This window comes from Alosa alosa, chromosome 20 (assembly GCF_017589495.1).
Source record: "Alosa alosa isolate M-15738 ecotype Scorff River chromosome 20, AALO_Geno_1.1, whole genome shotgun sequence".
In the NCBI taxonomy this organism is placed as follows: Eukaryota; Metazoa; Chordata; class Actinopteri; order Clupeiformes; family Clupeidae; genus Alosa; species Alosa alosa.
Window position 1 is genome coordinate 17,226,378 of NC_063208.1, and position 18,758 is coordinate 17,245,135.

The 18,758-nt window shown below is 40.9% G+C and overlaps 1 protein-coding gene across 1 annotated transcript in view; it reads left to right on the top strand.

The window, feature by feature from the left end:
- Positions 1–4,099: 4,099 nt before the first annotated feature.
- Positions 4,100–18,758, top strand: part of LOC125285533 (CD276 antigen-like) — a 37,119-nt gene continuing 22,460 nt past the window's right edge. Inside the window, exon 1 of the mRNA XM_048230045.1 lies at positions 4,100–4,371. Coding sequence (XP_048086002.1) covers positions 4,317–4,371 — 55 coding nt within the window. The 5' untranslated portion in view covers positions 4,100–4,316. The remainder of the gene's footprint in view (positions 4,372–18,758) is intronic.

Consider the following 18,758-nt stretch of genomic DNA (forward strand, 5'->3'; position numbering starts at 1 on the left):
CTTGGTATATCACCACAGGCATGGATTGTGTCAGCTGCGAGCGCTTCTCCATTCCCTTGGCTCAACTGCACACACGAGGAAGCTGATGACCGGATGATGTTCCATGTGCAGGACATTTTAAGTCACCGTACAGGATCTACATCACTGACACTGTCATCAGGTGATACAGCTGTCTTTGTGTGCCTATTATACCACACAACAGTCAATTGGAGAAATCTTGGCCTCAAAGAGCTCTGGCTCATCCGCAACTCAGGAGTGAACAGATCAATATTACCACTTCATGATATCTGCATAGCGCTGGGAGACGAGCTCATACAGTGTCTCCCAACACTACATGCGCTGACTGGGTGCGATACAAATATCAACCAAACTTGCAGCTCTGAACACTGTCCGCAAACCAGACAACTCATCTCTGATCCTCAACTTCAACTGTCCACAACTAACAGAGAGTGCAATACAAATGGCGGAAACATTCTTGGTCAAATGTCTCAAACCATCAACAGACATGATGGAGACATTTGACGACCTGCACTTTGCTGCGTTTGATAGCCATGCCTTTAAGATGGACTTTGAGAGGACCACTTGCACCTCAACTAATGCGAGAAAACATATACAAAGAGCCTATTATCAACAGCAGCTTTGGGTCCAAGCACTATTTACAGACGCCACCTCGATCTTAAATGCAGATGCTTATGGTTTTGTAAGAGAGGGGAGTTTATTAGTCCCTGAGATTGTAATCTCAAAACCTGAAGGTTTGCCAGATCCCTGCTCGTGTGGCAAGTGTGCCCACAAGAATGGCTGTCCCTGTCGGGTAGCTCGTATCCATTGCTGCAAGTACTGCAAATGTAAGGGAGGCAATAGTTGTAAAAATCCTATCAATGAGTTCTCATTATAATCCCCATACCTGGACTCGGAAAGTTGAAAGTTTTACCTTGCAACACAGGGAATAAACCTGTTGTTCTGTATTTTTCACTTTAAGTTAACGTTCCAATGATAATAGCAAGGTTGGAAATAAAATGTCTTTATTAATCAAATGCTTGTTTTCTTTCTACTATTACATTTCTACAGCCACATTACATTGGTAACATCTACAGAAGCACAATTTTTTTATTATTATTTATTTATATTTAAATTGTATTCTATTTATCTTAATATGGAGATTAAACTGGTAGAAGTTTATGAGAATATCTATAAAGGGGTAAAAAAGTCCCATTCACCTAGGCTATAATGTGATAATAGTGTCACCTATTGTGGTCATTTTCAGGACTTTCGCCGGGTAGCGATTTTGGCACACATCCCACGTTGTTCAATGGGGTCATATTAGTCTATAACAGTTGAGATATTCTCCGCTAAATGAAGCGCACAAATCTTTCCCAGGACCTAGACTACCTGGTCAGGGGCATACGCGTAGATTACGGTGGGGACGGGTGGGATATGTCCCCACCACTATTTATAATTTGAATTTTGTCCCCACCTGTACTACGGAGCCCGGGAGAGCTCACTTTAAGTGATATTTTTTCTGGTCGTGATAATTTGTGAGCACGTTTTCCTTTAATTAAGCCCTCGAATTCATACAACGTGAGCACGTTTTCCTTTAATTGAGCCCTCGAATTAATACAACGTGACTCCGTTGTAGGCCTAAATTGAGCTCTCGAAATATGTATTTCGTGCTCACATTTAGTAATTCCGACATTTTCTCACTGCTCGCTGTGCTGTGGTGGCAACTTCATGTTACCTTGACATGGACTAGGCCTACAGCTGTCTGTAACAGGTCATATTGGTAATGTGATGATAACCGTAAGCAGCTAATTAAAGACTTTAGGTGGTCATGTTTTATAGCGGACTTCTACTCTTTGTAGCAGGGGCACTGTGGTGTCAACCGCCAGCTATGGAGACCCATAATGGGGAAATTCTACTACAAAGGCTACTCATGAGGCTCTGTTGTAGCCTAATGACCGGTTTCCACTATCTCCTGGATTGTTGACTTAACTGTGAGGGTCTAGAAGTCAATCAAGCACATCACAGCCGACAAGCTCCCAAACAATTACAACACGTAGACTTACTGTTGGTACAAATAGGCTACTGCGTATTAGTAGTATCAAGTATACAATAAGGTTCCCTCTAGCGCCCGATGGGCCTCACCATATAACCCACGCGCACACCAATGATGCACACAACGAGGTAAGCTTTGATAATGGACTATGAAGCGGAGACATAAACAGTGTATGGATTCCGCGATGCTCAGCTTCTCAGGCTATGTAGCCCAGCTCACACCGTTCAGCGATAAACACCACAGCTCTGCATACACTTGGACCTCAACAAACACTCAAAACTTAAAGCCAAACATTCAGCTGGACGATGTTGGCAAGGGGCCTGTACAAACACACACAATCATCTGCTCTCCACCTACAGCCTACCTAACGGGCTATAACCAGGTGCACTGCAATCAATGAGATTCCCTCGTCACTACAAGCGACACACCTCCCGGCGTCATTCCGGGATACCCCTTGACACCACACTATGTTTTTGTGCACACAATTGAATTTCTTCGAGCCCACGTTTTAATTATTCGTGGAGTGCGTTTTAGTAGATCGAGATCTCCGAATATACTATAACGTGCTCATGTTTACATGTGTCAAGACAATATTGAGTGCACGTTTTACAAATTGTATTGCGTTTAAGTAGATCGTGCTCACAATGTTCTATAACCATGTTCACAAATTGTGCTCGTTTTTAATAAATGGTGCCCTCGTTTTTTTAGTAAATGCGTCGCTTCGTTTAGTAAATAGTGCACTTTCGTTTAATAAATTGTGCCCTCGTTTTTACTATGCTTAAAATGAGAGCTCAATTTAGTAAAATGAGCTCACACTATAGTAAAACGAGAGCACAATATAGTAAATTGTGCAATTTTATGATTTAGTAAACCCGGCACAATTTAGTAAAACGGCGTACAATTTAGTAAAAAGCGAGTGCACAATATAGTTAAACGAGGGCACAATTTAGTAAAACGAAAGCTTAATGTAGTAAAACGGCACATTCTCTCACCATGCAAAACATTTTCGCGATGACCCCTCTAGGGCTCCATTACTACCCAACACGCGAACAAGAAATAAAAGAAAAAAGAAACCAATGAGCTTAATGTCGCGATTTCCGATAGGCCTAGGCCTGGAGAAAAGACAGCTATTGGTAACCTAACAAGTAGGATTTGCTTTTGCCTACTCTGCTGTTTGGTTGTCCCAAACTTTGAGACGACCCATACTTCTGCAATTAACTGAATCTTATCAACCCGAACTGCGATGTTCCAAACGGGTGACAGGATGCAATGCCTAATAATCTCACTGCCCACGGCATAACTGATACAGTCGCCTAGGCCTACTGTTAAACACCTGAAAAATATTAAGCTGCTGTTTTCTTTTCATGACGAGCACTAGGCCTACGTTTGAATGATTTATGACTGAATGGAACGTTGCGTTTATAAGCGCCAGAACTGCTTATCACGTCGTGTGACAAAGTTTACACCAACCATCATCTTCTAATGTAGGCCTATCCTTATGTTGTTAGAATCTAACATTCAGCAACAGCAAAGCAAATGCAAGCTAACCAAAGTGCAGTCGGTTCTCCCGCCATGGTTTTGGAAATCACACACCTGCTGCATCTGAAGGCCCACGCATAATAAGGCCTACGCCTATCACTCTACACGCCCGTTTTCACCTCGTTTTCAGACACACGTTGCGGCAAAAAGACGTCTCATTGTTTTTTTTTTTTTTTTGTCGGGTCGGGTTAGGTTCGGGTAGTTAATCAGTGCATATTGAGGGTCCAGTGGGTGCAGATTGACTCTCCTGACCAGTCGGTGGGTGCGGATGTTAAAAAACCTTAACCGGCGCAACACTAGCCTATACTGTTGAGCATATTGTAATGCAGCGTTGAATGGATGAATAGCTTACATAAGGGTACCCCGCACTTTTCAAAACACACTCAAGCTTATGGTTATATATCCCCACCACTTCTAAAAACAAACTGACGCCCTTGGTCAGGGGTGTATTCCTTCCGGAATTTACAAACCCATTCTGGCAGGTGGCTTATCCATTAGGCTACCTCTGTTGTTCTTAGTGTAGGCTAAATGTTGTCATAAATTGCACTGTTCCATTTTACAATATTAGGCTACTTTGCTAGCTATATCACCAAGAGACACCAGAGTCAGACTTGTCTTGACCTGAAAAGAAAAGTTAGAGGCTAGCCAACGTCTATGGTAACTAACTGAACTAGGCTACAGGCTTAATAGCGTTGCCACCACCACAAGCTTGATTGCTGACAAAATGGAAGATTATGGAAGGCTTGCTATCGTGTTTATCGTGTACAGTTGTTGTGGAGGTAAGCATAGGCTATAGCATCTTATTCTTTACTTCTTTCATCTTCCGAAAAAACATTTCGATATTGGTATTCAGGGGGCTACTGTGTGAAATTGCCTTGGCTACGCGTATAGTTCTCATTTCTAATCCTCATCTTGCTCATCTTGAGCGAAGTTTTTGGTTTTACATTATTATTCTCGCTCAATCTGAGTGAATTTCCTCAAACAAACGCTTACTTTTGAACATTTTGGCTACTCGGCAACTCCACGTACACAAGTGCAATAGCCAAGACGCAGACGCAGCGGCCATGAGGAAATGGCACGACTTATTTTACTTCTTTATCTGTGAATCATTCATTGAAACTGCCTAATACATTGCACCGCAAATGGTTCAGAAACTTTCGGAGCAGGTGAGAATTATTTTCTGAAAAGTTTTTCACTATGGTCAGCACATTCTCGTTGCTCCTCCTAACCCACCGCCTTTGGCAAGCGTAAAGTGTAAAGAAATAACATGTGTAGCCTTTAGAATAAGTGGTGTCGTTTGGGTCTGATCTTGAACGTTTAACGACATTTCTTTCCTCAAGCCATCCTTTTCCTCGAGTTTCTTTCCTCAAACCATCCGCATCTAGCCCTGGCAGCCGCTAGGGGCGCGTCTAGATTTCTAGGCTAATCCGCATCCTCAACACACTCTTTTAAACTACGTTACATGTACTTGCCATACTGCACTCACTTACACACATGCGCTTTTACTCCCTTCTCTCTCAATATAGGCCTATATTTAATTATTCTAAATAGACACATGCACAAAATAGTTTACCAGCTATGCCATTTCACTGACTACATGTTTTACGACACTAGGCGTATCTCTATATGTAGGCCTATGTGACAAATGAAAATCCTTGATTAAGAGTATTTTTTAGTTGTAGAATAGGTTTGCTGGCAATGTAAGAACAATGAAAAATGTTAAACCAGCAACTGATCATTATGATGCCAGGAAGTAGGCCTATAGGCAAACCTTTTTTTTTTATTGGCTCAGACCTATTCATATCATAATTAATTCCTATTAAAGACTCATCCCCACCAGCCCCTTACTTGTCTATAACTTTTAACTCATATAAAATCAAAGTGTTTTATTATAGTATATGTATACATTTTTTTAAAGAAGATTTGTGTCGTAGAGGGTATATAGCGGTGTTCATTAGATGTGTTTTAAAATGGATAGATCAAAAGGTGAGGCGGCTAAACATTTTTTTATTGGATTTATTTTTCAAATGTGCCATCAAAATTGTAAAAAAAAAAAGTAAAAATAAAAAAAAAAGACTGGAGATCACACTCAAATGATAGATTTTAAAAAAACTGAGAATTATCAAATAGTGATTTATTGACCTCACCAGACTCCAAATAAAAAAACTAAAGTGCAAGTGCAGACCCCATCTTCAATGCAAGTTACATCAACAGAGTTCACGGACTATATAGGAAGTTACATAATTTACCGGGCAAGTGGCAAATTCAAAGGAACCAATCACAATTCCAGTTCACAAACAATCAATCAATGAATCAACCACCATCTTGAGCTATCGATTAAATAATCATACAAAGTAGAACAAACATTTCATCATATTTCTTAGGTTACATACATGTTTTAGAAGCCACAATACCAATGTGTAAAAGTTGCAGATTAGACAAAAAAAAACAGGTCAAGTTATAATCTTCATTCAGTCCTCCAGGAGAAAATTTGCTCATATAGAAGACCCAATAGGCTTCACTTCGTAATAATGTCCAATCCGAGTCACGACTTCGACGGCTGGGTGATAGATGTTCTATCCCAATTATCTCCAACTCGCCTACTGTGCCTAGCCATGGTGAAGTGTCTAGCCACTGGTGATTTTGCATCTTTTCTGTGGATGGCACTCCTGTGCTTGTTGATCCGAACTCTTAGTTGCCTATTGGTCTTACCTATGTATTGCAAACCACAGGAGCATGCTAGTAAATGAATAACAAAAGTTATACAGCAAGTTATACATTTCTTGATAGTGTATTCTTTACCTGACCTAGTAGTTTTCTTCATCCCTGTGGTGGTACAGGATGTGCAATTCTGGCAGGGGGAAAACCCTTTTGCGTTGTCAAATCGCACTCTCCAATCGTCCTAGAGGGATCGAGGGGTCTCTTCATGCGCTAAGATGTCTCTGATGTTTCTCGTTTCTCTGGAGTGTGTGAATAATGGGGGATCTCTGAATAAGTTTGAGCATGTTGGATCTGTATTGAGGACATTCCAGTGCTTCTTGATGATCTGTTGAATCTGGTTGCTCTCGGGGGGGGGGGTGTAGGGTGAACAGCATATCACAGAATGGTCCTTTTCCTTTTTCTTATTTGCTTGAGTCCCACTATGGGTCAAGTGTGCCTTATGGAGGGCCAGGTCCAGTGTGTCTATGCTGTAGCCCCTGTCCAGAAACTGTCTGTACATCTTGTCTGCCTCAGTTTGAAAGTCTTGGTCCTTGCTGCAGATCCTCCTCACCCTCAGGAATTAGCTATATGGAAGTCCCTGTTTCAGAGAGTTGGGATGGAAACTGGAGGCATGCAAGACACTGTTTTTGGTTTGACATATGTATCTAAACATGTATCTATGTACTGCACAGTCTTGACCTCAACCCTATAGAACACCTTTGGGATGAATTAGAGTGGAGACTAAGAGCCAAGGCTTCTCATCCAACATCAGTGTGACCTTACACATGTGCTTTTGGAAGAATGGTCAAAAATTTCCAAACACACTCCAAACCTTGTTGAAAGCCTTTCCAGAAAAGTTGAAGCTGCTGTACAGTAGCTACAAAGGTTGGACCGATGTCATATTAAACCCTATGGATTAAGAATGGGATGTCACTTAAGTTCATATGCGAGTCAAGTCAATTTTTTTTCAAGTTTTGGACAAGTACATTGTCCAGTGTGTTTCACACACTGTACGCTCCATTGCAAAGTGCTTGTGGCTAAGTGGATAGAGGATTAGCTTCTTTTATTTATTTATTGATGTTTTTTGTATATTTGTTGAGTTTCTTTGCCTTTATTAGGACAGGACAGGACCCGAGTTGGACTGGGACCCAAATGATAAACAATTTGGGTTCAAGTGCCCATTTTCACTTAGGGATTCACTTTTGTTGCCAGCGGTTTAGACATTAATGGCTGTGTGTTGAGTTATTTTGAGGGGAAAATATTTGCAGAAATGTGAGGGGTGTACTCACTTTTGTGAGACACTGTATGTAGATGTTTGTATGTAAATGTTTGTATGTCAGTTTGTGTTCATAGACATTGTTATCAGCAGTTTCCCTTAGCCCATGCAATGATTGCAGAAACAGGTCTGTTTTGAATGCAGTGCTATCTGACGCCACAAATATCACAACCATCCAATATTGATAATGAATAATTATTGTTAAATTATGATCACAATGTATTTTAATGTGTGCACAATTTACTTTAATGTACCCACATGTAAGTTAGATGACCGTGTTGTGCACACAATTTATGATCTTAGTGAGCATATTTTATTAAATGTGTTCACATTGTAAATTGAGCTCACCATGTGTATAATGTGTGCACATTTTACTTTAACATGCCCATGATGTCTGTTTTTTTTTATTTTAACGCCACCTTTTAGGGGCTCTGTTTTATTCTTATTGGTGTCTGTTAACAAATACTGTATGGTGAATTGCCCTTTGGTGGGACATTAGGGCAATTCACACAGAAGTCCAAAAAGCAAAACATGTCCCACATTAGGGCAAACCACCTACCGGACCTGTACATACTTTTTCTGTGGCTTTTAAAATGGGGCAGACATATTTCATTAGATTTCTTTAGAGGCTTTAGAGGGAGATACCATAAAACTGGATTAAAAGCCTAGTCCAAATTAGATGCAGACCCTTTTTGCTGGCCTTGTGTGGTTACAGCTTTGGAAAATGTCTCAATTAGAGCCTGGCCTGTTTTTATGGAGGTTTTTAGTTGTATAAAATCTCTTGAAGCCGACCCGATCGCCCACTAGGGCTAGTTCTAGGCTGCTTAGATTGTGCACACGTGAGAGACTGCACTGCTTAAAACATGCATTTGCCACTAAAGAAAGGCAGAAAGTGTTAGCCAGATTTTGTAAATGTTTAAACCTCTGTCAATATGGACATGCTGTATTGTTAGATCAGTTAGATTCTCCACAAGTCAAGTGTTCAGTTAGTTTTACAGAAACCACAAGCACTAAAGTAGCTACGGTGAAATTCATTCAGATTTACCAGCATGGTAAAGAGAGGCGAAGGAAAGTGGTGACTCCCCTCCTTTAGTGGTTATTAAGTATTAATATGTCCATTCCTTGACTATTTAAACCCAGACAAACCGGACTATCTGCAGATCTATCTGGAAAGGATCCCATTGACGCTGCCCCTTTCCGAACTTCCTGTTTTACGACTGAGTGAATTAAATTTAAATTGGTGCATTAAACTGACATGAAACCATTTCTTGTAAACAAAGGTTTTAAATGCAGTTGTTTCCACTTAATTCCAAAGAAAGAAATACACTGTTTGATTAGCCCTATTGCCGTCAATGTATCCATTGGCTGTTTTGAATGCACTGTTCTATCTGTTATTATATATGGGTGAAATATCACTGGAGAGTGCCAGTGATATTTCATAGCCCTCAACATTGCTACATTGCAGCCCCTCCCTCCAAAAAAAAAACTAGGCTTATGTTTTAGTTATGATTGTGATAAACACATACATACTTACATACAATAACATACATTCAGATGCAAACAACTAAAGTAAAAAAGGCCAATAATTTGCCCTATTAGTGTGTGTTTTGATAATTGGTGCATTGCCACTTTAAGGGGCGCTGATTCTAACCGGTTATCATAACGTCCTTTTGCCAGCTCTTGCTCACAAAGGATAAGGCTGATCCAACCTTGTTTGTTTGCGCCACATTGACAGCACAATATTAAGTTATTACAAGCAGCTTTCCTTGTTAGGATGGAAATATGTAATGAGTTGTTGCTAGCCTGACATTTCTATTTGCAATTAAACGTGCATTATGAGCCTGGTAGCCACCTAGCTATCTGAATGGAATAGGCAATGTTTCGATCGGCATCTATATGCTTCATGGGAATGCTTAGCTTAAGGAAAACTAATTATTGAAGATTCACCAACTCAATTCTTCAAATGCAAAGAAGTAATCCTTATATTCTTGGCCATGTCACAAATCAGTGAGTAAAGCTAGTGGCGTTCGATCCCCGACCAGTAAGAAAAATTAAGGTGGGGGAAGTGGTTAAGCACTGCTCTCCCATGCCCACATCCATGGCTGAAGTGCCCTTGAGCAAGACACCTAACCCCTCACTGCTCCCCAAGCACCACTTTAGTAAGGCAGGTCAGTGCTCCGGGTTAGCGTGTGCTTCACCTCACAGTGTGTTCACTGTGTGTTCACTAATTTACGGATGGGATAAATGCAGAGACCAAATTCCTTGTATACGCAAGTATACTTGGCCTAGAAACCTGATTTACATTTACAACGGAAAGGGGGCATGTGCCACCCTGTTTTTTTTTTTTATATATTTTTTTAATTTTGTTCCATTTTCATCCCCATTATAAGCTCATAATATTGTGACTCAAATGTATTATTCTGGATGTATAAATCACACCCAAATAGTCAAAGATGGGTTAAAAAGCGAAACCACAGTAACATTAACTAGTTTGGTCAAAATAGAGTTGGGCTTTGAGACATATTTTCTGTCTATGGGCCTTCTCGACAAGGATATTGCTGAGTACAAACCATATTCTAATGTCACTTTTGTGTTAAAAATGTTTGAACTGTCATGATGAATCGGCGTCAATGGCAACTTCATCAGTGTCATTGGGGCATTTAGACTTGCTTTAGATCTGCTTATCATTGCCTTTGCTCAACTGTCCGTTACTCAGCTCTGCATGTGGTTTTGATAGATAAGGCCACTGTGTAATTTCCACAAACCACAAGGAAACAGAGTGTAGCTTTTTTATTGGTTTCTTCCTGAAATAAATGTACCAACTTGTCAACTCAAAAAAGAAATAATGCCTAACGATCTTTGAGTCTTTTGAATTGTTGGATTATATGTAAACACCAAATCGATTAATATGTATCGTGTAAAAGTGTCTCACTGTGGTCAGATAACCTTCTGGAAGATTTAAATTCAAAATCACACTTAGTAAGAGTGGGAAAAGACTAACCTGACAAAACCCACTCCTTAAATCTCAGTCAATGGCCTCCTTGCCAGACAGAGCAAATTGAAATGTGCTGACAGGTTCGTCTGGGTTTTCCCAGTCTAGGGAAAGACAATTCCATAGTTATAGAATGTAACTGAATAATAAATGTTGAGTGTATATTCTCCCTACTCACGTGCACGCACAAGTATAAATCCACCCATGTACCTTCATACTGTATATGCACATCACATGTGCCTGTGTGTATGTGTGAGAGAGAGAAGGATCAATGCTGTGAATCCCTCTCCCAAACTCCTCCCAAACTGCTCAACCTCAAGGATTGGTAAATAGAGGGATGAATCGGTGGATGTGTGAATGTATCAATCTGAATGTATGAATATGAGCTTCATCAAAATGCAACACATTTTGAAACCTATTGTGAACAGCATATGTGAACAGCATATAAGTATGAACCCTGGAAACTCCAGAGTTCTCGCAAGAGCACAATTTGAATTGTCTCTGCGAGACACTCTGGCAATGAGTAATGATGCACGTTACTTTTGCCACTTGTATCGCGGGGAGCCAATAACATTGGTGTATCTGATATATGCGGGCCAGAGGCGAGCTAAACAGATGGCAGTCGTAGTGTTATCCGATTGCGTCGAAGTCCAGAATCAGTCAGTAAACATTGGTCGTATTGTGTTATCCAATTGCGTGCAGTGAGATTTTCAAATGCACGCTTGGTGCCGCCCCTCGAGTTGGGCCATTATATTATTCGTGGCCAGACTCTTAATCTTTCTAGATTACCAGGGTCTGGAATGTCCAGGCTAATGAATACACTGGATTAATTATGAATAAATAACAATGAATTTGATAGACTTGTTTTCTTACATGGTCAGATCAGTGGTCTAAAAGTGTGTCTCTACTCACAGTAATGGTATGTGAGGATGATTGTGACATGAGCCCAGAGCTCTTTCACAATTGTCAAACGTTTGAGCGGTTGAGGCTTGCAGACTTTCTGTCTATCATCCCCTTTGCTTGACTTTCCATTAGAGATGTGCATGTCATGTTAATAGGTTATTGTGTTATTCCCAAACCAGGAGAACAAAGAATTTAACTTGCTCTGGTTATTATTGAAACTATCGTAGTCTGGCTTTCACCAGACTAAGCCCAATCTTTTAAAATGTAACTTTGGTCTTGGGAGTCTGCTATGTATTTTCTACTGCACAAGAGGCATGATCAACGAGCATAGTTCAAATGACGCTGTACGCAATTGGATAGTCATTCACAAATCTGACTAATGAACTGGGATGTTTGCAGAGACAAGCGAAAACTCAAGGCAGGAAACTTGCTGGAGACTTGGCAACAAACGTATCGTAAAAGCACCAATTTCCGCCCCTTTCATGAAAAAATTCTTAAAGATGATTTTTAATACTTTGAAATAACGTTTGATAAATTAACCTTACATTTTTCAGAAGCCATGGGTGTGTAGATTTGAACAAAATCTGGTTTGGTTCTTAAGAGATCCTTTTGAATGGGGAGGGGGTGGAGGCGCCCTGCACTCCTTTGATGCTAAAGGTCTTGGGCTAGTAAAACACTGTCTGTCTGACTGTCTTGGGCTACTTAAAAATCTGCATGGCTACTGGTAGCAGTCCCTCAATTCTTGCAGGGAACATCATGTGCTTGGGTCTGGATGGTGGTGATGGGTATTTAGAGGATCCTGGGGAGTTTAATTGGGTGGTGGGATAATGGAGTGGGGATGGTGATGGGAGATTAAAGGGGTTTGATTGGGTGGGGAGGTGCTTGGGTGTGGATGGTGATGGAAAATCAAGGAGGTTGGGCTTGAATATTGATCCACAGTCTCCATCTGCCTGCTGAGGTTCTGGGGAGTTTGTTGCAGACGCTTCGCTTTCAGCAGGTATTCCAGTAGTGTATTCCATGTTGTTTTGTCTTTGTGGTGGCAAGGGGGTCAACGGAGGTGGGGAGGGGTATTGTTACTGGTGTTGCAACATGACCCTTCCTTTCTGATAGCCTGTCAGCAGCTTTGAAAGATAGGTGCTATGCTCATTACATCCATTTGTTTGCTGAGATTCCAGGGAGTTCGAAGCCAGTGATTGCTGAGTAATTTCAGCAGCATCCTCCTTATTGTGTGCAGTCGACGTGGCTGGGCGTTGTTGAGTGGGTTGCTTACGTTTCTCCAAGGTCTGCATTTCAGTGAAGGCTACCGGGTGATTGCCAGAGGGCCCCACAGCAGGGGGGGTTGGGCTCTGTTTCAGCTTGTGCAGTTTTGGTTTAGCCAAGTTGTTGATGTCATCAACTTGTTCTGTTTGTATGGCAACAGAAAGCTTATCAGAGGCTCTGCTCAAGGTTGGCAGAAAAAAAATTGGGTGCAGGAGAGAGGGTTTTCGGTTAAGATCTTGGCCCCAGTTCAATTCAGCTCTGTGCTATTTGGTTTGAAATAATTCCCTGTGATTCCAGAAAAGGTTAAAATTGTCAATAAAATGCATCCCAACTGACAAGGATGTTTTGTAAGCCAGGTGTTTAAACTGAATAGTCTGGTAAATACAAAGCTTCCCTCTGCTGGGAGTGGGCCACTGATGAAAATTTGTATTCCAAGCTCATATAGGGCAGAGAAAAGTTCCTTGTAAATGTAATTTGCTCTATCATGGTGGTGCCTTTGATAGTTGTACATTTTGACACCATTTCTGCAAGTTTGTTTTTTGTGTCTCATTCACTGAAGCATTTGGGAGACGGCATGCAATCATCCTTTCCCCATTTAAATGTCTCACAGCAGAATCTCCTGGGTCTCAGGCCAGAGGAGTGCATTTTGTTTTATTCCAACTTCAAGGTGACTTGCTGTTCAGTTTTGCCCATTGACTTGGCTGGCTCAAGTAAAGTAAAAACTAACCACTAAAGTTTCAAATTTAAATGTACTGGTTTCACGGTCTTTCAAATCTAGCTTGTAGATGAAATAAAAGAATGAAAAAGAGTGGAAATTGCTAGAAAGGATCGATCAAGCAGGAGCAGTGTGAAATGTGTCCTACTCTTAAAGGTATCCTATTAATTATCCTTGTATGTTTAATTGATAACTCATTTCGGAAGGTTTTAATGCACAATCGAAGTAAAAACTATAAATAGATTCTGCGTTGTTTGTGTTATTCTTCTAAGTGTGAGATCCGGTGCTGATGCTTGCCATTAGAGCTAGATAAACTTGAACATGAATATTTGTAAGCATCCAAATTTGGTAGCAAATCTATGCATGGTTCCATGGTAAACCAGAATTATTGCATTAGTTATGTTTTCCAAATTCTTGTTATTTATTGTACATGCTACCTTATATTTTCCAGTTGTCAGCGCAGGCGCAGCAACATTGTTTTTACATTTTCAAGCTAGTCGTAAACCCCTACCCTGGCTACAAATTACATTTGCTGCCACTTGGGAGCATCTAGATTTCTAGGCTAGTAAACCCCCATTTGGCTGGTACATTTTAGCAAACACTAGCTAGTTCATAACATTCATATTTACAAGCCTCCAAGTCAACAGGAGCAAATCTATGTATAATATGGTAAACCAGACTCATTGCATTAGTTATATTTTCCAGATTCTTGTCGTTTATTGTACATGCTACCTTTTCCAGTTTTCAGTTCAGCAACCTCGGTTTTGCATATTCTAAGCCAGCCGTAAAACTCCATTTGGCTGCTACATTCCCTGTGCAAACGCTAGCTAATCTGTTAACATGAATATCTACAAGCCTCCAAGCACAGACGTCACACTTCCTACCTATTGCCTTTCACCATCCACTTATTTAACTGCTGTCGCATCTCTTGACATGCCATCTCCTTTTCCCTTTTTCTTTTTCTATTTTTAGCCCCCGAAAGCTTTTATGCTTTATCCATCTTTTTCATAACGACAACTCACTATTCGTACCTGTTCGCTCAGCGCTCACGGCGCCCCCCACTCCGCTCCCTCTTCTATGTCAAAATTCTATGATGGAATCTTATGAGAGAGGGCGCCTATTCTAGACTGTTAGTCCTCTAAAATGGTATATAACATTGAGGAAATGCAGAAAGGATTTAGAAATGCACAACAGATAGCCTGGGTTTCCCCATGCTGCCTTATTCACCTCAACAAAGAAACCATTCACAGAACGAAGGGGGGGAAGGAAAAACAATGACGACACACCTACGTACAGACGCATTTGATAGACATTCTTAGCGCCCAATAAGCTCTGGGCATTCGTAAACCACGTCTCAAATACGAGAAAATTAATGTGTAGTTCCCAGACCCCATCTCAATGAGATGAGGTCTGGCGTTAGCCAGGCTACACAACAGCAGCTACATATAGAAAATACAAAAAAAAAACAATAATATGTATTTTTTTATTTCTTTTTTTACCATCGCTTATGCGCAGCATATAGTGCATAGGCCTACCCACTTTTTGTGCCACTGGATACAGTATACCCGCATATTATGAAAATATTGTATTCGGATCACTTCCCAATGTGACAATCATTTCAGGGACACAAAAACTCCTCCTTTTAAAGGGGAACTTGGTAACTATTTCAACGTAATAAACCCATTTAGAAATCATTTGGATAGTTAAATGACCCGATCCGGTGAAAATGGTGACTTTCCCCCGCTGCCCCTAGCGTCCCCAGGCGGAAAACCAACCTTGCAACATTGAGACTACCGTCTCTGAAAGAGAAGCGAGATACAAGAAACTCATTTCTTACCTTGTAACATCCACATTGTTTTGCCGAACTTATGCTAACTGTTTCGCTAGCTTGTAAACAAATCCATGTGCTTTATCGTTACCTTTTAATAGCATAATGCACATTTTCTCCAGCAGAGGGGGAAAGATAGCTAATCCTGCCAAGTTTCCCTTTAAGTAAATCAAAAACACTATTCTTATCACCAAATTATCAATGCACTCAAGTGGGCATAGAGCTGGGGACATGGCAAAATAGCATGCATCCTCCTTATAAAAACTGAAAACATCAAGTACATGTAAAATGGCCATGTAATGCTTTTTCTGAATATAACATACACTGACAAATCCTCAAAAACTCTTCATAGTCATTTATATGGCAAATGAGCTGTTTATGTCCAGGACTGCAAAAGACACCGCTCAGCGATATTCACCAATATAATGCCCGCCCCATGCCAGTTAAGCGATTGTGATTGGATCCTACGTTTTTGGTGATTCGGAAACAGGTGTCAATGGGATCTTCTCCAAATGGACCTGCAGAGCAAATTTGAATTTGCCATCAGGTTCGTCTGGATTCACACAGGTTAGGCTAGTGTTTTTCAACCACTGTGCCGGGGCACACTAGTGTTCCGTGAGAGATCATCAGGTGTGCCGCAGAAAATTACCCAAATGTCACTCACTGGTCCAGAAAAGCAACTGTTGCACCAAAGAATTTATAACCACATGCTCTCATTGATTGTGTGATTGCACTATTTGTGGTATGCAGGCATTGTACAACGGGGGCCCCATATCCAGTATTCACAGAATCATCACATATCCAGTTCATAACAACAATTAAATTAGATATAGTCACCTACAAATGAAACAGAGGGCGCTTGTTTTATTGCGCAGGTCTTGCATAGAAGCCATAATAAGGCCATATCTGTGTATTATTTGAAATTTTAGGCTATGGTATGTTTATTGTTTCTTCACACAGGATGTTAGTGTGCCGTGGGACATTTTAAGTGTCAAAAGTGTGCCATGGCACAAAAAAGGTTGAAAAACACTGGGTTAGGCTACTCACTATTAGGTTTGGATTCCGGGGAGCATTGGTCAGCTCTTCCACAGTCTACTGTGGAACTAAAACTGTGACCTAAATTCTCAAAATCAGTCTTAAAAACTATGAAGGGGGATATGTCCTTCAGTATTTTTACCGTATGAAGGAATACATTTGCCCAAATAATCACAGTGTTAACCAGGACGGCAGATGATGGTGTCATTCTCAGGAACCTTTGTCAGCATCTTATGCCTAGTGTGACCGGCAACGTTAACGTCAGGTATTTCAGTGCCAGTAGTTTTTTTTTTTGTTTTTTTTATCAAAGACCATTTTTTCAATACCATACTTTGCTGTTTTAGCTTCCTACAGTCAGACAGATGTGTGAAAATATAAAGCTATACAAATAAAGCTTATTAAAGGAATGATGTGTTGAATAGGATTGAGATTCCATCAGATTATTGTCCAAGTCATTATTATACCTAGCCTGGCCCCGCCCACCTAGAGCTTCTTTCAGGTAGATCTAGTCTGGAACACCATAGTTCCTTATACCATTTTCTGAAAAATGCCAGCCCAATCAGCAACGAGAGGGGAAGACAAAACCTAAGCTTACTGTGATAGTAGCAGCAACACCTGCAAACATCACAAAATGCAGTCGGAAAAAGGCAGACATTTATTTACAGCAAAGGTAAACCCACATACATTGTTTCCTGACTGTTGATGCTGTTTATTGTCAGTTTGTAAGGTTTAGGCAAAGTAGGAAGTAACATTAGGAATCTCTGAACAATGTAATTGGTAAGGCTGGACCAGTGATTTCAGTCAGTAGCTCTATCACAAAATAGGGTGAGTGAAAGTAATTTATTAGTCAGACTTTACTACTACTGTGATTAATCAGACTTGACTGGAACTGTAAGCAACATGTAGGAAATGACTGAGTGACCCTGAAAATACAGTTTGCTCAGGATACTGTTATCATTTGCTTTGGTTTGGAATGCTCTGTCCTTGTGTGGGATTCAAAACAGCCAAAAGATTACAAGTGTTTCACAATTCACAGGGTCCATCTCCTACTTTATCCCCTACTCTTGGAACTTTTGTGTATGTAACCATTGGTGTGTCTGTATGTGTGTGTTTGTGTTTATGTGTGTGTGTGGGTGTGTTTCTGTATGCGTGCGTGTACGTGTTTGTGTTTACATGTGTGTGTGCGTGCGTGCCTGTGTGTACTGTATGTCTGTGAGTCTGTGTGTGTGTGTCTGTGTATGTGCATGTCTGCTGTGTGTGTATGTGTGTGCGTGTGTCTGTGTGTGTGTGTGTGTGTGTGTGTGTGTGTGTGTTTATGCGCCTGTGTGTTTATGCGTGTGTGTGAGTGTGTGCATACCTGTGTTTGTGTATGCGTGTGAGTCTGTGATTGTGTGCCTGTGTGTGTGTGCATGTGTGTGTACGTATGCCTACATATCTACTGTGTGTGTATGTGTGTGCGTGTGTCTTTATGTGTGTGTGTGTGTGTGTTTATGTGCTTGTGTGTTTATGCATGTGTGGACGTGTGTGTGAGTGTGTGCATACCTGTGTGTGTGTGTGTGTTTGTGTACTGTATGCGTGTGTGCCTGTGTGTGTGTGTGTGTGTGTTTATGTGTGTGTGAGTCATACCTGTCAACACTCCTGTTTTTCCCGGGTTTCTCCCGTATTTCAAGGTCATCTCCCTGCACCCTCCCGTTTTGTTATTTCTCCCGGAAAACTCCCGTAATTTGCATGGCCATCAAACTTCATTTTAAAATCATTGATCCATTCAGGTTGCCAGATTGTGTATGAAATACACCCTACACATACACGATCACTTACGATTACGAGTCTCGTCGTAAGCAAGCGGGCTAGTTGAATGGCCTACTCCAGAACTAGCTGTTGTGAAATTGTTGGGAATTTAATTGATTAACACATCACATAAACTGTTATTGAGTGTTGTTGATACACTGAACTTGTGCCCTCGGAACCAAATCTGGCAGCAAGCAGCTTTGGAGTTTTGGAAGTAGGCTACAGGCAGGCAGCTGGTGGATACATAACTGGCATGCGTAAGGTAATGGTAAGGTAAAAGCAACGACCGAAATGCAGTGTTGAAACACGTGTATGAAACGTATTAAATATGCAAACACAGATCCGGTATAAACACTGCCCCCCACCCCCCCCCCCCCCGAAAAAAAATCTCCCGTTTTTGGAAAGCTAAGTGTTGACAGGTATGGTGTGAGTTTGTGCATACCTTTGTGTGTGTGTGTGTGTGTGTCTGTTTCCCAATCATGAGACGCCAGACACGCTTCACAGAGTGAAACTAAGTAGCCTAGTGAGTCTGGAAACCAGGCTAGTGCACATATACTGCATTGCTATAAAACCATGATCAGACTGCTACCCACACCACAAAGATCAATTAAACACCAATCTTGAATATGTTACATTGATATACATTATTACTTTAATATAACTTTTTCA